At 38.2% G+C, this 24462-nt stretch overlaps 1 protein-coding gene across 2 annotated transcripts in view; it reads right to left on the bottom strand.

The window, feature by feature from the left end:
* Positions 1–1817: 1817 nt before the first annotated feature.
* The window catches only part of NELL2 (neural EGFL like 2), a 134412-nt gene continuing 111767 nt past the window's right edge, over positions 1818–24462 (bottom strand). For both annotated transcript variants that reach the window (XM_066550363.1, XM_066550364.1), the window contains exons 16-20: positions 17872–18012; positions 8739–8932; positions 7569–7745; positions 5312–5536; positions 1818–2628 (exon numbers count right to left, since the gene is read on the bottom strand). In XM_066550363.1, coding sequence (XP_066406460.1) covers positions 2578–2628; positions 5312–5536; positions 7569–7745; positions 8739–8932; positions 17872–18012 — 788 coding nt within the window. In that variant the 3' untranslated portion in view covers positions 1818–2577. The remainder of the gene's footprint in view (positions 2629–5311; positions 5537–7568; positions 7746–8738; positions 8933–17871; positions 18013–24462) is intronic.

Genomic DNA, 24462 nt, shown 5'->3' with positions numbered 1-24462 from the left:
GATCCTCCAACACTCAGGTCATGGTAAGTGACAATGAAAATGGATGGTGTTTTGTCATCTATACACCATTTCAGTTTTGATTAAAAGCTGGTACTAAACACCAGTATTTATTAGAAAAGAGATTGAGGAAATATTTTGGAGAAACTTTTCCTTAGAGTTCTCATATTTGTCATAGCTCTGAAACCAAAGTCAGAGGATGCACAGAACCAGATTAAAGACAGAGACACCTGCCTCACCTGCAACTTTTCTATTCACTGCCAAAACAGGGATGCTTACAATGTTACTTACAATGTTCTGTGGATATCTACTCTACCAGCTCCAGCAGTTCTCTTAAGAGCTTTGTACAGCTACTCACAGAGCTCAAAGATTCTGCCCTTGAAAAATGTTCATTCTTTAGAAAACCCTCTGGTCTTCATGCATTTTCTATGTCTATCTTGTACCTATTCTTGAATTAAATTGAAGTGCAGTTCTCAGAGGGTATACAACTTCTGCTAAACCTTCTCTCAGAAACAGGCAAGCAGCAGCTCATGAAATCCACTGGAGATGTGCCTCAGAGTCTGAGGCAAAAACCTGACCTCCTGACAATTACTAGCAGGCAAGAAAACATTGCAGAGAAAGCATCCTTTTTGGGAGGGAGCTAACTCTCCTCTTTAAAAATAGTGATTGCAGATTGCCAGGAATAGGACAAAACAGAAAAAAAACCCTGTGAATACCTGTTATTTGTGGACTAGACAAGGAAAAGGTTTTATTTGGTCTGGACATCTTCATAACTTTATTTTTTTCAATGTAAAATATCTATTTCAGTATTTTTCCCTCCAATTTTTAGTTTCTTGGACTTGTTTAGACTATTAGCATTTTGTGGCCTAGCATCCCTTGTATCCCATAATCCAAAATCATCCAGGTTCTAGGGAATACCTACCTGGATACATGCAATTGCATGACTTTCCTTTGATCTCCTGCAGTACATGAAACTGAAGTAATATCTGTTTGCAGGAAATAATTCTGTTTTGTAAAACCACATACCTGGACCTCCCTTAAGCTTTGTATCACACAGGAGCAATATTATTGGAAGTTTTGCCTGTCCAGGTTTCATGACCATCTACTGAACTTGTAAGAGAGATGGTGAAGAGCAGCAAGGCACTTTGAAAAGAATATGAGTACTAAAGTAGCATTTAAAGAATGCTGTCATCTTGGGCATCTTCCTCCTCTCCTCTTTTGCCTCCGCTGTTTGTGATGCATTCTTTACAAATTCAGCCTTTTCAGTCTGCAATTTTTAAGCATTGCTTTATTCTTTATTTCTCTTTGAGAATAACACAGGTTTGGTCACGTACCCTCCTTTATTTACTGTCCCAACAGAGCAGTAGTGACAAAAGGGTTTGCATTTTGCAGTAATCCTCACGCATTAAGATCCTTCACACAAACAACAAAAACAGCTGCAGAGCTTATGGAAGACAAACCAACCCTTGGCAGCTGGGGAGAGGAGGAATTTGGAGAAGATCCCCTGCAAATCTGAACAGATCCAAGTCACACACAAATGGTCTCTACTGACTCTGCCAACACCCCACTGGCACACAGGGGATCTTTAGGAATGTGAATTTGCTATTTAATCCACTGTAATGACAAATTACTTATGTGTATCTTAACAAAGATAAGACATGATAGGCATAAGGCCGTGCTGGGCATAAGCTCCCACACTTACAGGAGCTACATAGGCAACACTTCACCTGTATTGTCCAGATTCCCAGGAATACTGGCAAAGAAGTAACAGCATACATGAAAATTAAGTCCTTGAAAAGGAAAGATGGCACAAACAGAAATTTAAGGTAAGAGAAATATTTATTTAAATTTGCACAATAACGAGCTTATACTGAACAAAGTCAATCAAGAAATAATAGTAAGTGCAGTAAAACAAGGAAATATCGATGACTTTTCCCATCAGAAAACATTAAGAAGCCATGCCTGTGCATCACGGGTTTTCTTTATTTTTTTTTTGGATTTTTTCTTGTTTTCTTTTTATTTTTTACAGTAACTTCTATCTTTTTTTTTCAGCGCACATACTGTACATATCACATCTTAGCTGCTAGGTTCATTATTCCTGAAGGCTTCATCCCTTTACTCAAACATCTGCTAAGTTCTGCAGTAAGCAATCAAACACATTTGTGCAGTTCCAAATATGATTAGGTAAATCTGCTGCATCTGGTCAAGCGTTGGACTCTCAAAGCTTCAGAAGACCCTGTAAGAGCTCCTAGTTGATTTTAGATCTTGACATCATTATGTACAGCATTACAATGTGTCACTTTACACTAACCTAAACATTCTGCACAAGGATGCCAGACAGACAAATAGCCAGAAGATTTGGGCTTAACCTCATACAAAGGTTTACACATCTGAGCTTGTCTTGAGTTCCATAAATTTCACTCTGATTCAGGTAACTGAGTTCATCACATATCTGCACTTCAGATGGACAAAACCAACCTAATTTTAGTTTTAATTTTGAACAATTTTTGGTCTAAAGGTCTATTTCTGTGAAGGAAAATTCTTTATCCAGAAACTGCTTGTGAGAGATAGTTGTTGGTGTCACAGTTCCTGAAGGCACTGTGGATCCACTGAGCAACAGACATGGCCATTCTAAAGGATGGAAAAACAGAAAGAAGAATTGAAACAATTTGCATTTTGTACAAAACAAGTAAATTTAACAAGCTCAGCTGCTTGCAAATACCCATCAGATTTGAACATACAGATTTGTAAAATACAAAAGATGTACAGACTTGGATCAGATTCACAACATTGTCCTCATGTCCTTATGTTGCCTGAGGGAACAGGCTATTATGATTCCTCTAATTGCTTGGCTTGCTGTGGTCTGTGTCCCAGAGCTACAACACTCAAACTGAAAGAAGCTGGGATCAGTGGAAGGAATGCTCCCCACATAAAGGTATCAGGCATCTGCTCAAATACCTAAAGCTGTTGAACAAGACAAGGCACTTGGGAGTTTTATTCATATGAGGCAGAAGAGATTCTGGGTTTTATTTAGCCCTGAATGCTTCAACTTCATGCATCCTGGCTGTAACACCAGCAAACATTAATCCACAAACTTTTTCCAAATAGTCCAGATACTCTTATGAGAATACTAAGGGCAATTAAGGGAACAGATTGCCTATGGACATCATTAAATACTGGAGAAATAATTTCTGCATCTCTACTACTTCTTAAGTCTGATTCTTAAAATGCAGATAAAAATGACTATTATTTATAAATTAGTCCAAATACATTCAATTGACTAAACCAACAGGACTTATTAAAACCAAGGTCTGAATAATTCAAGCATTTTCTTTCACCCCTGTTACAGGAAGTTATAATCCTACTCTCCCCATTCTTTACTTGTGATTAGAATTGTTTTTGTGGCTAAGTCTGCTTTAGCTGATGCCCAGGTTTCTAAATTCTTAAAGGATTTGTGTAAACCTATTTTGCTATAGCTTGTTTAGAGAGGCTTAGACTGGAGCTTTGACCTTCCATGAGACGCTTTACAGAGAAGAGTGGGATGACACAGGATGAATGAGAAGGAACACTATACAAACTGGGCACACCAGACCCTGATCTGGAGGGAGTGGGCTGCTTGCCTGCAGAACTGCAATATTAAAATGCTGGCAACATGAGCAGATAATGTATTTCAAAATCAACACTGCTCTGTAAGGAGAACTGAATAAGATTTGGGCTTGTTTAGGAACTAAGTGGTACCTAACTAAGTGTTAGGCAATCACACCTGAGACATTAAAATTATGGAGTTTGGCAGAGTACCTGTTTTAATCCTCGCTATGTCCACATGGCAGCAATAGATTTGATAAGTCTGTGTATGTGTTTATACTGAATACCAATTAGTCAATGCTTAAGGTTCAGTCTTTGTTTAACACAAAAGGCCAGATGGGAGCAGCACTTAGGTGGCCATGTCAGAACTGATACATGCCTTCTGCATTGCCACTGATTAGCAGCACAACAAGAGCACATTTCCCAGCACCAAGTCTCAAAAGTGCTTCAGGGAAGAACCACACACAATAATTTCTTTTACAGATGGGGAACCAGATGCATAAGAATCTTAGCAACTTGCCTGAGCAAAAAGTAACTTCTGGCATTGAAACTGGTGTAAAGCACCAGCTATTGACCCCAAAAGTACAGGTTTTTTAACATCTTCTGAGCAACAGCTGGCTTTCTAACCATTAGCCAGTCTGTCAGATCACAGCATTTTCTTCTAATCACTGACCCATTCTGACATCAGGACAAATGCTGACACTTACTTGGTGCATACCACTGCCCTTTGAAAAGGACTGTGCCTCGACAGCAGCACCTATTGCACCCAGTATTGCATCAGAAAAAGCAGAGGAAGGAAGTGATGCTTGACAGCTTCTGCTGCCTGATCACACAGAATTCTCACAGAAGGAGGTGTTGAAGATAGATTTTTTTTTTTTACGAGCAACTTTTCAAGTAGTTAATTGTACCATGTATTGGAGTTTGGGAAGCACCTTGCTTGGGAAGAACAGAGAATAAAGCATAAAATCAACTGTGAATTTCAGTAGTAATTAAGAAACTGGGCATGAATCTTGCTCTCTCTCCTTGGCTGCTGTGGAAACACATATTGTCACTATTCAGTATTGAGTGGCAAAAACCACAATTAACTTTATGATCTTATTTTGAATAGAAACACTTTTGTTAAGCCCTTTTTCTTTTTCATCCGCAAAAAGAAATGCCACAATTCACATATGCCTGTAGCCATTAATTTTTCTCCTCAATCAATTTCTTTGAGTACAGAACCAGTAAATGTTCTAAACACATTGATTAAAGTACAAAATCTATGTAATCATATAACTAGTCCTTTTTTTCAGAAAACAATTACTATTCTCAGAAAGCAACTCAATCAGTTCCAGTAACACTATAATATCACACTGAACAAATTTCTTGTGCAAAGTCTAGGCTCACAGAGCCATACTTGCATGTTTCCAAGAGAGCATGGAGCTTGGAGCTCCATGTTTAAATTCAAATTGAGCTATCCCGTTGGAAAAGTGAAGGCCAGTACCTTGTCCACAGCACTCTGCAGCATGGGTTGTCCTGCTCCTGATCTGCTAGCATGTCAAACTGTGCTTCTAGCACTTGCAACAGTACAGTTAACTAAGCTGAACACTTTTACTGTCACCTCTGCTGCTTTAAAACAAGCGTAGACACCAACTGTTCCTTGACCAGACTCAGTGCCACATTAATATTTATGTGCCACAGAACAAGCTGGGAAGAAGCATCTCAGCCCCACCTTTATAACCTTGATTACCTTGCACTGGCAGAGGGTGCACTCTGTGCCATGCTTTATCCAGGAGGATCCAGTGAAGCGAATGACGTTGGTTTCATCCAGACACGTTTTGGTGATGTCGTTGCGAATGGTGTCGGCTTGGCAGGGGTCGGTGACACAGCGGGGACAGCACTCGTTCTCAGGGAGCACACTGAACTCACAGTCCACCTCTGGGCATGGCAAGGGCCAGCAGTCAACCTCTCCTTGCTGTTTTCAGAAAGAACAAGATATTATTATTAGCTTTTATTCTGTTCCTCATCCATTCCTCTGAATCAGCATTATGTTTCCTAGCTGGCTATTCTTTCCCATCTGGTGCTGTTCAGAATTCAGTACAGAAAACATTGATATTCATTGACCGTGGGACACATGGTGATTTTTTCAGGTGCTTTTTTCTGCATGCCATTCAGACAGTAGATGAGATTTAACTTGGTTCAGTAGACTCTCCATCAAGCTGCAGGTGAAAATTCACCACAAAATTATGCAATACAGGATTGTGGCCCTACTTCTGCAAGGGAGAGAAGTTGTAACATGACTGCAACTGCAAAAATGTGCCAAAATTTTCAGGGCTTTTTTTCAATTTTTCAGTGTTCTTTTTTTTTTCCCCAATGCAATAGGGAACACCACCACATTTTCAATGAGAGGACCTCCACCCACTCCACTCTCCATCCACTTAGGATATTATAAGCAGAATACCTGAAGTTCCAAGCTTTATCACACGTTCTGCATGGTGGATTTAGCACAGACAAGCTAAGAAAAGGTCTGGGCAGAGACTTGTGTTGGGCCAGCATATCCTTATGGGAACTTACTTTATGCCTGAACACAAATCTAAAGATGTTTAATAAAGCATATCTAGAAGCTGGAATAAATTATATACTAGAAGTTGGAAACAGCTTCCCTTCACTCTGGACAAAGGCAAAAGTTACAGATCTATTGGTCAAAGAAAAGACTTCACAGAAGTCAATCATATACTTTTTTTTTTTTTTAAGCAGATTTCTGACTTCCAACTTATTCAGCTCATTTGAGCACAGATTTAACAGTCTGGACTTAAGGGGGGCAAAAATAACAGCATTTAGCCCTAGGAAATTGGTTTATTCACAAAATATGTATTTAATTCTTTGGGAATGAGGAGTTTGCGATCTCCAAAGCAGAAGCTGAAAAAAAATCACAGACACTTGTAATAGCCCCAGATTTCCTCCACTTGTTGCAGAAAGTATTGCAAAGTTAGTCTTTTAAAAAAATCTCATCTGGGTCAATCTTCTTCTTTTGAATTGTGTGATGGTAAGACTGAAAGCAATTTTTTAATCCAGTCACTGATCTTGACAATCTATTTTTTGCAGTGATGGACAGTACAGGGAGTAGACATTGTCACCCCAAAAAGTCCATGGTCACTGAAAGAAAGCAGACTTTTGCTACAGAAGTAGCATCTTGAAAACAAAAGAAACATCTATTGAGAACCTAAATTGTAGGTTGGTTATTTTTTCATTTTTAAGATATTTAATGTAGCACATGGTTATCTATTTCACTGAATTTTGGCAGTGGTAGCACTGTGAGCACAGTCTACAGAAATGGGCTTCTGGCTGTTATTCATGATACCCTGACAAGCCAAAGCTGCTACATGGACCAGCCTTTATACTTGGAAATAACTTATGAAAAAAGCTAGTTGCTTTTATCCTGCGATTTTCTCTGTCACAGAAACTTCATGAGCAGTATTTTGCAGAATACATTTGCTTAGAGTCCAAAATACATGCCTAGGAAAAAGGTGACAAGCTTTAACAGATTTTTTCAAACTTCATTTCACTCTTTTGAAAAATGCAAGAAGTCTTATTATTTTTCTATTACTTGAAATGTCTGAATGAATAAATAAGTTTAAGTTTACCAGCATCCTTGAAAAGATCAGCTGTGATAATAAATACATATTTAGAATTTCCTTATAGAGCTTCATCAGTCTCTGAATAAGTGAGCGTGAGTGCTGCTGTGTAGGTGCCATATCCAAATGACCTCCACTATGCTGAAACCACCTTCATGATTAAGTAATTTATATTATGTCTATTGTGTCAAAGCACATTTCTGACAGAAACAGAAAATACTGACAAAAATCGAGGAAAACCAGATTTTAATTATACATGCACTTCAGGGAAAATTAAGTGGATGTTAATGCATGAAAATGAAACTATTCACAGATCAGAATATCTCATATCATTTTCCCTCCTGTCTGTGCAGCTGTAATCAGGGACCTTACCAGACAGCGGCACTGCTGACAGTTCTGTATCCAGGAATCACCACTGTTATAGGAAAACTCCCCACTCTGATGTAAACATTGACTGCTGAGCCTTGGGTCACACTCAGGACAGCAGAAGAGGTCAACGGTGGGATTTTGGCAGTCACAGACCATTCGCCGGCACATCACATATCCATTCTGGTATTAGAAGAGACACACACAGTGATGGCAGAAATTTGCACAACTAGCCAAACTCCAGCCAAAATTTTGTATTTTACCATGATTCTAAGCCATTAACAGCTCACAAGTTTTCCACCACACAGTATCTTTGCCAAAATACAATTCAAACCAAGCCAGAAATCCCCTTACACACTCACTAACAACCGTAAAATTCCCCTGTTGTCTTACGCACATCCTTCATACAACCGATGTCCAGGCAGTGCTCCCCTGAGGTGGTGAAACCCAAGGACATCTTCCCCAAGGGTTAGACTTTAATGGAGTGCACTAAGTTTTTAATTCTCATATAGATGCTTGATGAATCTTGCTTTAAACTTCTTAGAATATCACGGTTTCATAGAAAACCAGATTGGAGGGGGTCAAGGAAGAGAAGATCAACCCCTCTGCTCTGTAATTATTCACATAGGAAGATGATAGGTGATTTGAAACGAAACCATGTATGCTAAAGTTGAGCTGCTGAAATGCTCAGGACACTGTCAGCAGTGTTTTGGCCCTTTATTTTCCATCAGCACTTAGCTTGGGACCAAACTTCCCACAGCAAACATTTGAGGAAGTTAGCTGAATTATCCTGCACACACAGAACCTATTTCTATTTATAGTCATCTGCTTGAGATACTGGCATCAGACTCCAGCCCCAATAGGTGTCTAGACAGTTAATTTGCATGAAAATACTGCTACTCTCACCCAGAGAACACAGGTGGCATCTCTGCTAACAAAACAGCACTGTCATCCTTCTCCCAGTACCACATAATAAACTTCCAATGAATGTTTTGCTCATGCAGGTTGGAGAGAGAAACTATCTCCAAAACCCTATGTAATACATGATTTTATTTCTGTAGCTCCACACATGCACCTGAGAAGGCAGCTGAAACAGGAATTTCACTTGTATCCTGATGCTCTGCCCTTCATCCCTACCAGCACCTTGCAGAAGCAGCTACTTGCATTTGTACTGACCTGGCACGAGCAGACAGAGCATCTGTCATTCTCCAGCACCCAAATCTGACCATTGTGCTTGATTTTGCCTTCATGGATACAGTCTCCTGTGCAGTTCTTGCCATGGGGACACCGACAGTCATACCCGCCGTCCAAGTTAAAGCACACAGTGTCATTGGCACAGCTATGCCTTCCAGTTCCACATTCATCAATGTCTGCAAAAACATGCCATGGAATGCTCTCAGACCACATCCAATTAACAAAAGTTTTCTTGTGGCAGTCAATACAAATGATTCTTAGCCATTAAGACCTTCAGCTGAAAATTAATTTGTAGTTCACCAGAATGGGGAGATCTTAAAAACGAACAAAAAAATTTTTACGAGTCACATCAGCTCTTTTGGATCATGTTTTAACCTGATATTTTGAGTTTTGCTATACATATTTCTAAGTCAATGCTATTGAGTACAGTAGATAGAATGAAGAAACCACAAGAAACATGAGAGAAATAATAATTCTTAGCTCCCTAAAAAGCCTTAGTTTGTGGCAACCATACATGAGACATGTTCTGTGAAACAAGAACAGCTTCAGAATCGTGTTCTTAAAGCCTTTTGCTGGCTCTGTCTAGAACATTGGAGTTCACTTGATGAGAATTTAATGTGAAAGGTGATGTCTGACCTGCAAGCTCATTTAAGTAAGCACAACATGCTTTAAATTTCACCATTGATTAGAATGTAAAAACTAGAATATTTTAAATATTCAAGTTGCAGTGACAACTATAGCCCTTCTGTCTAGAAGAGAAAATAAAGAAAAAAATCCTGTCTCCAGTGAATAAAAATAAATTACCTCAAAACAAATATTTCTCAAAGAATTAAAAAGTACTTTAAAGGCCTACTTCTTTAAGGTACACACAACTATTTTGCAAAGGCAAACTAGCAGCACACACTGCCTTCTACTCAAATAGTCTTTATTTAGTTTTTACAGCTGTTTAAATGGAGAAAAATGGTCCTGGAAAGAAGCTTCAAAGGGGCATGAAGTAAATGGATATATGCAATAAAAAGTGGAAAACAGAGTAAAGACTAGAACTACAGTGATCGTAAATATTGAGATATTGAGTTCAACTCTAAACACAATTTCTCAGCACTATAGTCCAAGTTTGATTAAAGTTCATTAAAACTAGTGATGTTATAATTAAATGTCCACCAGAGGAGTGAGATAAAATAAGCAATATGGTCATGCATGTATCTTTCACCACCAGCATAAAACCCTAAAAAATAAAACACTCAGCTTTGGGTTCAACAACGGAAATGAAACCTCCAATCCACCTCAAGCACACTCAGTTTAAAGCAAAATAATTCAATTACCATTTTAATTCTAAGCGTGGCTATGGTCAAAAAACCAAAAAAGTTAACAAGTTGGTAACATGAATATGAATTGGGATGAAAAACAGCAGGGAAATTATTAGAACTCCATTGCACAAATCAGCAGCATAGTGGGTTTCCTTCAAATCCTTTGTGCAGTAACAGTGGCATAATCTTAAAAAGAATTGCAAAATTACTAGGGCTTATGGGAAGATTGGGGGAAATATCATTTGAGAAAAAATAAAAAGACATGGATTGCTCATGGATTGCTCATCTCTAAAAGAAAATGAGCAAGAGGAGATATACCAAAAAAATAAAAAAAAGAATACTCCAAAGAAGAAGACATGTTGAGAGCTTTTCTCTCCATACTGGCTAACATACTAGATAAGGGACAGTGAATGGAACTGAAAGACAACAAATTTATGCTTGATAAAAGCAAATAACTTTTCATACAATGCATAAACAAACTACGACACTCACTGCTACAGAATCCTAGGAGGCAAAAAACAATTGCATAGGCAAAAGTGTATAAAGCCAGCCAGAATATTCAATTTTCAGTGCTAACAGATATTTGGAGAGATTGTGATTTTTGGATACATTTCATGCGTTAGGGCCCATGGTACACATATTTATGTAACAGATAATCCAGAACAGGCAAATCATCTCAGATCTCTACATCTTCTACCTCCCTGCCTTCTGAGGCATCTGGAGGCAGTCACTGCTGCAACAGGGCAGGAGATAACTGGGACCATGAACCTAAGTCAGTGTGTCTGAAACATGACTGGCCCATCAGACACCCCAACAGTCAGGATACATAACCAGTGGAACAGTGGCCCTGCAGAGGCTGTCCAGAATCTCAGCCTGAAGGTTTTTAGAAAAGTAGAGAACAGGAATGGTTTGAGTGATGCCAGTTTGGGCAGAGCAGGGATGGAAGAGCTACTCTTTCCCTCCTATATTTTCTCTTAAATCCAGCCAGAAAGTAATATAACCTGGCAATTTAAAATTAAGGTATAGCTGTTCTTAAGTCATGTAATAACAAGAACAGACACAAATTCAGTTTAAATGTAATGATTTGGATTAACAGCAAGATTATCTTTATTATCAAAGTAATTTTTGATAAATTACTTTCCAAAACTTGTATTCATTTGTTTAGGACACTCTTTTGTACATAATTTTCACACAGCTGTCATAAATTAATAATGTCACTTCTCAGCAACCTATCTACTTAACAGAAGGCAGACATACTTAATGAGGTAACTGGACAAAGTTCAGCTGTCATGTAAATAAGAAAGCTTTCCTTTAAACAACAAATGGTAATCCTATAAACACTGACTCTGCTTTCAGCACTCAAACACAAGTCTATTTCACAACTTTCCCATGAGAAAAAGGCTTCTGAGATTTATTTTTCAACACAGTCACAGTTAGTGAAAATAATGGAAGTTTCATCATTGACTCTGGTATTGAGCCGAGCTTATCTGGCATTGAGAACTTCTGAAAATTCCCAAACTTGTTTTTTTCAGTTGTTTGATTTATGAAAATAAATGTTCTGGATAGGACAATTTAAATATCCCTAGTCACAGCAGGAGCTATTTACATTTTGATTCTAACCTAATCAGAAACAGCAGTGTGTTTATGATGCAGCAAGAGAAACACCAATTTTTCATGCATGAAACTCTCATCTGCATTATTCATCCACATCAAACTTCAGGCATTATCAGCAAAGAACTTGCACACATATCATCCACACCAAGCAAAACTTTGTTCAGTTATTTTTATTTAAGACTTTTAATAGATGGTGAATCATGTTACTGAAATTGTGCTTACAGCCATAACCAGCTATGGACAAGGGACACTGGGTGCTGCATCTTTTGTGTTTGAAAAGGGAAGATGGTAAGATTACAGATTGCATATTCCACTCTATCCAGCCACAAAGCATTTTATGACTTCTTCCATGCTGTTAACAAAACACACAATCAAACAACCTCCAGCCCCCTCCCAAAAGATACTAAAACAAAAAATCCCCAAAAGAGTCCCCCACAAACAACTCAAGAACAAATAGTTCACTTCAGGATATTTACAACACACTGCTTAAGAACCAAGCAGCTTGAATGTTAGGACATTAGAACATTATGTCTTAAAAGACTTGGAGGTTTGCCTCAATAAAAAAACCCGACAGAAATGAAATGTAACTAGTTATCTAGTGCTAAACTGAGAATCAGTTCTTATTTATCAAACCTACATGAAAAATTACAGCAGCTTTCATCTGTCTCATTTTTATTTTTAAAGATTTTCCTTTTCTTACATCATCTCTTACAACCTAATGTTGCAATAACAAAGGCATATCATGGGAGAAGAGGTAGTGATACATGTTACAGAAAACCAGGAGTTAATTCTATTACAAATAATTTACTGCCCACACAGGAAAAATACCGGACCAAAGCCATACAATATGGTGACAGTAGTTAGAATGACTAAACTCCTTCTCTGCAGTATTTGTGAGACTGCAGACATAGAAAACTCCATAAAAATGGGAATTTCAATTGCTCCAGGTTGTGACCCAAGGTTGTATTTAAGAGATTCACTGACTGTTTCCTGGAAGAGGTAGTCAAAGAAACACAGAGGAACAAAACACCATTTCATTTGTCCCTGAGCAGCAAGCAGCCTCTGATTCAGAATGTCTCATTGTTCTGATATTGGTTAGACTCACTTTTTTAAAGAAAAGGGGAACATTTGTATCACTGAGAAATATTGGAAGAGAGGACTCGGGAGGGTGGACAGCTCCTTTGCTCTGAAGCCACTGAAGTTTCTGTTACCTTTGCTCTGAGGAATAGCATTAGCTCAGCAAGGTGAAAGTACCAGGATACCTGAGTACCTTTTGCTTAAGGCAAAAAGGAAGGAGTACATTTGCTAGGGAACCCAAGCTCATCTGAACAGAAAGCTCTATTTCTGTTCTTTTCTGTCCTGAGTAGATCTATTGACTGGTGTAATCATTCTTCAAAAAGCAAGTGAATTGTGAATAATTTATTTCTGAGTTCATTTAAGCCACCTGTGAGAGTGCATACCAGATGTGGAAGATGAAGAGCTGAGACTTCAGATGTTGGTAACATCAGCTTGACAGAAATGTCATTTCCTTCTACAGTAAATGTGTTCAAATTGCTGTTTTATAAAATATAGCGGTCAAGTTTCTGTTTTAGCAGTCCTTTTATAAAAGACGAGAAAATCTGGAAATTTTGTTTTCTTTCCACACTCCAGAATATTGAAATACTAATGTGTCTCCATATCTACCTTCTGTGATGCTTACGGTGGGTTCACAAATTTAATACTGAAGCCTTAATGCCTATAGCTCTATTTGGGATAAATGGAAAAAAGAAAGAAGTCACTTTATTTGCTGACCTTTAATGATCATGAATAAAAGCAAAAGGATTTTGATGGAGCTTTGTGAGTGCTAGTAAGGTTTCCTGCTGAAGAGTAATGATTTTTTATTTCCTGTTTCACTTAATTGCTGTCAAAAACAAAGCTTCTGATAAACCTAAGTGTAGGACTCCAAACTGACAGTGGTTTTAACTTCAAGAAATCTCATGTACTAGTTAAAATGCCAGATGCGGTGTGAGATAAATTGAGACATCCCGACAGCCAGCAATTCCTCTGCCTTCCAGATCCAGAGACATAGATGCTAGAGTTACCATTTTGGACTTTGCTCACTCAGTAATGCTGGGGAGCATACTGAGGCTTATAATATGCCTCCATCCCTCATTATCCTGGATTGTTGAAAACAGACTTCAAATGGAGCTTCAGCCTCTGTGCTGTCAGGCTGGCTGCTCTGTCACACAGAGAAGTAAGTGATTCTAATTCTGGAACAGGATGGCAGAAAAAACCCATAAGATACTTCAGAACAGAAAATCCAAATGGGACTTCACATATGGATAAACCCTTACAACCAAAAAAAGATTCTTTTATGAATTGGACATTCTGGATTGATCTAGCCAAACCTTTCATTTGCATCTGTCTCATTTAAAGAATGTAGTACCTGCTGAGAGTGAAGGTACATTGATCTCACATTCTATACTAACAACAGCTGGTACCTGACAGATACTCTTGGTAAGTCCTAAGGGGCTGCCTTAATTAGGTGAGCTTTCTTTGGATGTGGATGTGTGCCAAACGTCCAACAACTGCTGAGGCATAACCTGCACTATTCTGGTACAAACCAATATAGCCTCTCTCTTCAACTGATTATGCAAGCTTTTAGACATTGCAAAGGACAAATTCAAAGGAACAAGGATGTTACACAGAACTGCAGGGCAAACATTAATGGGGCCTGAACTTTCTTATTTTAGGATTTTGCCCTCAGTTGTTCTAGTTTTTTTTACTGCAATGAAGCCTGAGGATGCAATATCTACTCCCTTAGCCCAGCTTTCTTTATGAAATGGTACATAAGAGACAACCTTCAGTACCAATAAGACTGTTTAAAGAAACTATAAAGAAAAGCTGTCAGGGGCAAAGAGGAAGATACAAGTTAATATACCATACTGAGTGCTATATTTACATATATAAAATTTAAGACTTCGCAAAGCCATACAATCTCAAGAACTACATGGCTGATATTCACTTTTCTGAAAATATAACAAGGCATAACATAATTTTATTTCCAAGGGAAAAACAGCAAGTGCTGCTAAGAGGTTGAAGCCCTACAGCTGCATTTCCCATAATTTCTCTCAGTAATTTTTAGAGACACCATAGGTCTATCTGGGGGTATAATGTGAATCAAAACTATTAGCAAAGAGATCTCTAGGTCTTCCATTGCCTGTAGGTACAATAAAATGGGATCATGAATTTTTGCATTCAAGTACATTAGTCAAAATATTCAATATTCTCAGTATGCCGAAGAAGCAGCAGTAGTCAAGGTCAATAGACGTGTAAAATAGGCAATTCAGTAACTATTATTTTATTATCAAGCATGGACAAAGTCTAGTGCTACCAAGGAGCCCAGCTCTAGGTAGGAATATTTAGTATGATGTCCTAAAAGAGATAGGTGCACCATTGGAATTCTGTTAAAATAAGGCTTTTAAGGAAATGCTCCTGTGCATCTGTGATTTTAACAGAGGTGTTTCCACATGGATTTTTAAAATTGGAGTCTTTGCTGAAGGAAACAACTGATTACACTGATCACTGAAACGCTTTGTGCAGTATTATCAGCACATGTGCAGGGGACACAAAGAGACCCAGCTTCGAGGAAGATGATGTAGAACAATCAAGAAAGAAAACCTTCCTTGGCTTTTAAAGGTGTTTTCCTCTAGAAGAAGGAACTTCAAGGCAACTCTAAAACTTACAAAAGATGAGTCAAGTCAAGCCTATTATGCGCTCTATACAAAACAATACTTTGAAGTAGTTTGCACTGTTCCTTCTACAGCTCTGCAAGCTGAAGCACTCGCATAAGATAGAAAGTTTCAGAGGATGCTGGTCCTGGATAGAGTTGAACATGAGAATTGGAGAACTGTGTTTCGAAATTAGAGATTAGTATAGCCTGGAAGCTGCTGCCCCATTAAAGTGACTGTCTAAAAGACCATCCACCAACAGCTCAATCTAATCACATCTAACTAGGGGTTACTGAAGAACTATCAAAAGCAATCCATTTTCTTTTGTCTGTAAAGCCAATAGGGAAATTTCTTACAGGGGAAAGATCTGACAGCAGAGAAGACAATTGCTTCTGCACTACGGTGTTGTGCTCCTGCAAGTTCAACTTCCCACACTGCAATGGATTTTAGGTTGTCTCTTCATGCCCCTTCTGGTTTTATTTTTATCTGAGACAATATGTCACAAGCTCCAATCCAATAAAAAATGATGTGGTAAAACTAATCAAATATGTAAACTTCCTTCCCACTAAAGCAGGGCTGGAGCAACCTGGTCTAGGGAGATGTGTCCCTGCCCAGGGGGGTTGGAACTACGTGATCTTTAAGGTACCTTCCAATCCAAGACGTTCTGTAATTTTGTGATCTCAAGTTGCTAAGGATCCCAAATGTTTGGAGCTGCAATCAATCAAACTGAAAGTGTTCCACTGTTAGTCACTAGGGTTGTCAGCAATGAAGATAGTTTTCTGGCATCTGTGATTTAATTCTAATTACTTGTTATCCTCTGTGTACGTTTAATAAAGAGCTTCTGGCTCTTTGTAGAAAAGATCAAAACAGTCTAATAATTGCAGCTTCTGTACACATGTAGCAATCCCCACATTTCATTTCGCTTGGCTTTTCATTTGTTTAGAATTTGCTGCTTAATTGATACTTGTTTGAACACATTGTAACACAGCCACTTTATATCTTGTATCTCTCTTGAGATAGCATGTGCCAAACCACTATCTTCAACCCACCAGGTAAGCCCTATACTGACATTGAAGATAAAACTTGGGATATTGAGAATATTTCCATAAATGCCTGAGTGGACTATTTATTTCCTGTGCCACGAGTGACAGAAGTGCAATGTTATAATCAGAGGGATCACAACTTATTCTTTGCACCTTCCTGTCCTAACTCCTGGCCAGCCAACACTGACATTTAGTTAGTTCTTGACAAAGAAAGCTCAACTTATGAAAGCAGTGGTTGCCTTAAATTGCTGATTCCTCCTGGGAATACAGGCTTTCAGCTGTGATGAAAATGTGTTGAAATAAAGTATTGATGATGGGTATACCAGAAAGGTCATTCTCACTCCTGGAGAACTGTCTGTGTGTCTGCCTTAGAGAAATTAATTCAATTGCTTCCCTTTGGGACCGATGCAGCCCACCAGTGTGAGTTTAAATAGCAAGAAGAAAGCTTACACTGTGAGCACTGAATATTTCAGTACTCAGAGAAAGAAGGGAGTAAGGGTGATAATTTTGCCCTGAGAAGTGCATGGCATAAAAAGACTGGATTGCTCTGTTATTTAGGAGCAGCAGCATGAAATATCTTAAGATATCTTAATGAATAGCGTTATAAGATGTTATTAAGATTAAGATATCTTAATGAATAGCATTCCATACTAAGAGATCTGCATCTTAAAGTAATTGTGTTCTTATTAATCTGCTGTTCTCTCTAACGTCATTCATGAACACAGAAAACCTTTCCATCTCCTTGTTGCCCTCTTGTCCCCTACACCTTGAGCCAGCCCTACGTCCACTGAGCTCCCTAGTTTGTAGTGCAGGTCTGCAAATTGCTGCCTTCTAGAAGCACTTAGCCATTACACAGGAGAAACACCACATATACATATACCTTACCTATACCTTGGATATACACACAGTATATCCAAGGTATAGGTAAGGGTCTCAGGGATACATAATCATTTTCTGTAGTGGGAAATATTTTTATCAAGAACTATTTCAGTGTACAAGGAACACAAAGTAGAAGAAATGAGGTCTGGATTGAGGCCCATTTCCTATACACAAAGAATCTGACATACAAACAGATTACTGTGGAGTGACAGATTACAGTGCATGCTACCAGCCCACGGGAAATCACTTATGCAAGGGACAAGCACAGAAGCAGATGCAGGGCCAGAGAAATTGCATTTCAATCACCATGCCTGATTTTATATATTATGTTAGTAAAACACAGAAATGCTCCACTAATGCTCCACATTCTAGGAATATTCATATTTTTATTCTTTTGCCTTTGATGATGATGCTTATTTAGACTGTAATTCTTTTGGGTCAAGGTTTAAATTTCACTGTAGTTTTCAAGACAATGCTTGACCAGTACAATCTGAAACACTAGACATTTTCTGTACATTTTCATGTGAACCATAAGAGTACCCCACCTTTTTTAGACACTGACCTTCACAGGATTCTCCACTTGGTGAAAACATCCCATTGTCATGGTAGCCATCTCTGCATTCGCAGTGGTACCAGCCGGGCAGGTTAATGCAGTTAGCACGGCTGTCGCACTGAACAAAGCCATCCGAGCACTCATCAATGTCTGTTTATTAACAACAACAAAACAGAGGAAAATTCACACAGAGAAAATTGCTGTATTCATTCAAGGAAAGAATGATATCCCTGGTGTTTCTAGGTTTCACAGAATTATTTTCATTACTGACACTTGAATTTGCAGAATTAATGGCAATGAAGTTTTGAATTGTTTCCATAAAAATACTTGGCTAATGATTTTGGGCCTAACAGCAGCAGAGGTACTGCTTATCCCAATTTACTGCCTACATAGTAACAACTCATTTTCTCACAAAACATGACAGGTAATCTGACATCTGTTTAAACTGCCCCTAATATGAAGAAAATAATTAGGTCCCAGTTCATATAATAAGATCTTAACCCTTTGAGTAATGCAGGCTGCCTGATAAAAGATAGTTCTTTTTGTACGGGTATATAAAAACATTAAATATTTACTCCGGTCCTTGCTTATGCTTTTGGTGACACCAATTTTAGGTTAGAAGGGCTTCCCTATCCTGTGGAGTTCCTGTTGATTTATTGATTTATTGATTATCCTGTTGGTCCTTATTGACCAGCACTTCTGAATCTCAACATAACTGACTGCAGGCTCCTCTCTAATCATCAAAGAAAACAACTAGGTTTCCAAGCAAATGCTTAAATCATGAGGGTGAAACACAGCACATTCTCCTTCTCCTGGAAATTACTTTGGGAAGTGTGTCTCTTAAGCCAGCAACTTCCACTGACTAAACTTTACAATAGCAATTTATCATATAATGGATATTTTTTTAAATGCACTCACTAGATTCAAAATCCACCAAAGCATGTTCTAAAGACCTGTACTCACGGACTTAGCAGAGATGCAGAGAAGTTTGTGACATGTTCACTTCCAGTGCCTTCAGGTACACAGTAAGCTGTACTAAAGAATAGGTCCCAGAGTATGAATGCTGTTAACAGTTAGGGAATACTGGAGTATGGAGTCAAACAGGAGTAAAACTGAGCTGTTCCCCCATCAGATCACTGCCTTATCACTGCGTTTTATAGCAGAAGTAGCATACCTATCTGAGCATCAAGCTGACTGAGAGGTGCCTACAGAACCAACACAAAGGGAGGCAAAACATGTGCAAATTGCCTTGAGAAACAAAAAGCTCTAATCACCCTCCACCATGAGTTTGAACAATGAATAAACTCTCAGTGTACTGGCCACTCAGGCCAAAGCAAGGATTAAACCTTTCTTCAAAGGTTGAACCTTTAAAACTAAAAGCTGAAGTAATAAATTAAGACTCAAACTCTTGAAGTACATCAGCAGTTGACCTAGCATCCTCTAGGACACAGATATGAAGGAGAGGTGTGATGTGACCACTGAGATACATGTGAAATACCTCAAAATTCTGCCCACAGTTACCTCCCATTTTTATGTCATTTGCTATTTTCATAGGAGGAAGTGTAAACTGGCTAAGAAAATAAACTGTCAGCTACAATAAAGTAAGGAATCAGAATAATAATGTGTGGCTAGATAGACATACTCTTACCAAAAATTTTGTGAAACCTATTCAAAGACAAACTTTTTAAAACCCTGAGACTTCCTCATCTATTGAGAACACTTTGTTCCACATTTCAAGGTGATAAAAATATTAGTGTGTGGGGAACACCTGCATCAACTACAAGGTAAAGCGCAGTCACCCACATTTGGTTTTGAGTTGTGTTTTTCTTATACATGACGGGGGTATGTGGGATGCACTCTGGGTATTTTATTTTCATGCTAAATAATTGTTTTAAAAATGTCTTTGAAATAACTGTACAACTGTATAATGAGCATATTGGTTTTTAAAAGTTTTACAGATCTTTGACAAAACCTCATTAGAAATTTTTGCTATGATGAATCAATCTGATTTTCTATTAACAGTAGCTCTAAACAGGCATCCCTGATGTACATTATCAGTATTTATGATGATAAAAACAACCAGTACTCCTGCTGCAATATTGCAGCAAGTGTACATTTTGCTGCTTTGTGCACCACAAATCAAGCCGTAAGTCTCTACTGGTTTAAAAAAAATTTCAACTCCACTATGAATTCCAAGATAATCATCTGAGTAGTTGTGCTGCAGGACTGAGAAATGCCAAACCTTTACAATCTTCCACTGCTCAGTGTGTTTCCTTCTAAATCAGTATAAACTCTGGCCTTTTTCTTGTGAGCAGCCAGGAGCCAGTGGGACCTCAGAGGTGTTTGAGAGATCAGAGGAAGATCAATGAAAATTATGTTACAGTACTGAGAAAAGGTTGGCTTGCAGTCTGTGTCTTATCTACTGCTACTTGCTCAGAAAGTCACAGATAACTCATGAAAAAGGAAAAGAAAAGAAGAAAGGACTGCAACCTGGAAGTTCCCTTACCACGGGGGAATATGCTGCCTGGTTGCCAGCTGGCCAGGCAGAACAGAAGTGACCCTGCTGAACACTTGGGATCACCTGGCCAGTACAACAGAACTTGTGGTTGGCTAAAGCTGCAAACCCCAGAGAACCAATAGTGCATGCCCACTCAGAGGCTGAAGGAGAAGAGCTGCTGTCAAGATTTGATGTTAATCCTCATACTGGCTACTAAATAACGTCGCATTAAGACACTGGATGGCATATACTTCTTTGGGAAACTGGAATGAATTTATCAGTGATGAGCTGGAGAAACAAGTGTTATTCAGGTCGAAGTAACAGATATGAATTAAAGAAAGAGGAGTCTGTGCTCCTCTTTTCTGAAAATTTTATTTGTGAATCTATAAGCCTTACAAGTGTAAGAGCAATATCACTTGCACAAGTGGAATGCATTCAGATGAACTCCTTGATTATTCAGGAAAAACAAGCCATGAACGTCACATCAGTATTGGTAAAGCAACAACAAAAGTACCTTCTCTGTATTTATTTGCAAACTAGCTGATGAATCTGTAACACAAGAAACATTACTTGGAATAAAATGCTTTATCTGATGTCAATAAACAAAGAAATACATTCTTCTGGTTTTGTTGTGACTGCATGCAAAATTGGAGTGGAGTTACATAAGAGAGCCTCATCGTAAGCATGTATAGAAGCACACTGCAGGTCTTGAAGAATGTCTTATCCTCACAGACTGCATGCATTGGAACCATTGCTGCATCCATGCTGAATAAGCCATTACTCCTTTCAGGATTTTGCAGCAAAGAAAGGAAATCCAAAACACTTCTCACCACTAATTTTTAGGTAAATGACATCTTAAGCACCTGCCAGTCGGTTTCAGGATATAGATGTTTTTTTATGCACAGAATTTTGTTTTCATTCTCACAGCTAATGCTGATTATTAATTCACATAGAAACGTGCTCTGTAATGGGACAAAATGTGACTGTTGCAACTCTGTTAAACAGGAAACCGCAGCAGAAATGTCTTACAAAGCAAAAGCACTGATTTAATGGAAAAATTTCTTGACATTTGGATAAAAAGATTTCTGTTTTCAAATAGGCATAGCATGGCTCAGGAAGTGCTGCAAAAGTATCTACAACTGAAATTATCTTATTAGTATGGGAAAGGCAGACAGAAATAATTTTCCCCTGTCCTATGGTGAAACCTTCTTGGATGAGTCATCTTGCAGCTGCTCAGTCAGAGGTGTGAGCTGACAAGAGAAGAAAAACTGATTGAAGTTTTGCTTGGCCAGTGGCTATGGTCTATCAGTGGGCTATATGGAATATTAACAGTGATAATGAAGTCCTGTTTGATGCTGTACTAGAAAAGCATGGAAAATGAAATATTACCCTATAAAAGAAAGTTAGCAAAAGGCTTTATATTTTCACTTATGCCAGTCAGCCTTCTTATTTCCATATTTTGTTACCCATTTTTCAACTCAAAATTTTAAACTTTTTTTGCTGAAGCCTCATTCTAATAAAGTAGACACAAAATCAGAGGCATTTTGAAAGTAAGAGCTCTATATGCCTAGCTCCCCTTGACATGACATTTGCTCTCCCAGATACCTTCCTTGTACCTCAGGATCACTCATTTCCTTAACTGTGCCAACAGTTTCAGCTATTATACCCTTTTCTTTTGGGAACACTGAGAAAACTCTGCTCCCTGAAGAGTAAAGTAAGATCATTAGCAAATTATCCACTGGTACAAAAAGAAGAAAAGTAGAACTAGCTGTCTGATTCATATTATTAGAGAATTTCTGTATAATAGGACTTTTTGAAGACTGAAAGTGATATAAAATTGCCAATTAGAAAGATAGCAGTTCTTTTGCATCCAGCAACAGGACCAAGCTCTAATGTAGTCAAGCTGTACTCAACAAAGAGCCATGGTGTGGGGGAGGGGTGTTGCTACCATTGTATTTTACTCCTTTCAAGACTTAAATGTTAATCATCAAATCCTCCTCTTAGAAAAGCCTGCATTCACAAACTTAGAGGAACACAGAGCAAAACACAGTCCATAAATATTTTCTGTCATAAACTGCTTTATCCAAGTCAATACAAACCAAAGTCCTTGCTTGTCAAAAAGTCAACACCACAGATTGGAAGCTGTGTATATTTAGAACTTAGCTGTCTCCACACTGGAAGGTTTTCTGCGACAGAATAATATCTGGCACCTAGCTAAGATTGCCAATTAATAGAGTTTCCCAATTGCAATAATCTGTCCCAGTGCTAGCTGGGTTTTGTCACTGGGTATGGCTACAGAGATTAATGAGCAGCCAACATCTTCCAAAATGTTCAGTCACTCCTGACTCAGCCTAAATTTGAGATCCCATTTCAATGGCAACAGCCTTTCCAGCCTCATGCTAACCTCCCAAGCCATCCACATCCCAGCCCCATATATAGCATAAATAAAGTGCAAACAAACAACTGAAAGAAAAAATAATTTCAGCCACAGATCACTGAATAAGTGCTTTAGGAGACTTGGAAGCTGCTTAAACAGGCAAATCTTCAATATTTGGGATTTTTTCATGGGTACATTTGGAACAGTCAGACTCCAATATGCCTTTGCATATGTCAATACAATTTCAAGGACATTATGTCTGGCTTGTATGTAAAAAGGTCATGTTTCAACTATTCAGATTTATGCTCAGATAACAGAATATACAGCAGTATTAAGATGATGTCTGGGTTATCTAATTTTAGTAAATACATATGAAAGAAGGAAAAGGCCTTATTCAATAGGACTAAATAAAAGTTCACTGTACTACATGAAGTATTTGCTATCAAGGACTCAGTTTTCTGGACTAGCCTTGAAAAGGGTTCATCTCTGCTGCAACTTCTAAAGTCCCATGTCTTGCATTTAAGAACCAAAAAGTGTTTGTTTTGGATTTCATGTGACAACAGATTAGTTCAATATACTGGAGCTATCTTTGTTAAAACAAAACAGTAAGGATTTTGGGATTTCTATTCCACTACATTCTCATATACCATATGCATATAAATATCAAAAAGAGGAATAAACCCCCCAAGAATATAGTGGCGAAGAATGCTGACATAATCCAGGAAGATATCAGTTATACCAGAAAACTTAAGTTGTTTGGAATTACTTTTAAATCTATTTTGTAAAGTTTGATCAGCTCCTTTTTTTTTTTTTTGTAACACTGCACCTGACTTCAAAAAGAACTTTCTCCCTCTGTCAATCACAGTCCTAGAGCCTGATTTTTGTTTACAGTCTCACTCTGATTTGTCATGTTTGAGGAACTCTTTAAAGATATGATATCATATCTTGATTACTAGAACATTCTTTTCATTGTATGGGTTCTCACATCAAAGTTGTCATTAAACCATAGAATATTCTTGATTTTAATTACAATTTCATCCCAACATTTTATTCAGTTACAAGTTTAAATCATAAACAGCAAGATTACGGATGGCCCATGGGACGCAGCAGGGAGAGGAGTCACCCACAATTCTACCCTACCATAACACAGCTCCATGAGCAGAAGAACTTTTTCTACACAGCACTAGAAACACCAGTTATCTCAGATACAGCCTTCAGAGAAAAGTAAAGACTGTGGCACTTCCTCTCCCTGCTCCCCTGGATAATGAATAAGGCCTATCTTGGGGGAAAAAAAAATATTTGGAATGTCTTTGGAATTGCTGCTTCCATCTCAACACCTCCCAGATCTAGCAGAACTTCTGGTTAAGTCATCTTAAAATTGCTTTGACAGGTGGAGCCAGTGCTGCAGATGATATGTTCTTCACTAAAAATTTCCAACTGTCATGTTGCATGAAAAAATAGCTACTATTATAACAGGTCTTTTTTTTTTTCATTTTAATCCCAGCAAGACCATGATTGCAGTTTATAAAGTACCCTGTCCATGGAAAACTAATTTAGTTACATTAATGAAAAGGAAGCGAAATGTGATTGAGAATGTAATACAGAATTATAGTTCATTAATTCTTCAAGTATGCAATTTTCCAGGCTCCTGATCCCCCATTGATTTCTGCACACCCCCATAGGTCCTGCTAAATGCCAGGAAAAAAGAAATTCAATCCTGTTGGTA

This window comes from Molothrus aeneus, chromosome 5, assembly GCF_037042795.1.
Source record: "Molothrus aeneus isolate 106 chromosome 5, BPBGC_Maene_1.0, whole genome shotgun sequence".
NCBI lineage: Eukaryota > Metazoa > Chordata > Aves > Passeriformes > Icteridae > Molothrus > Molothrus aeneus.
Note: the sequence above shows the minus strand (reverse complement) of the source record. Positions and strands in the feature narration are given on the sequence as shown.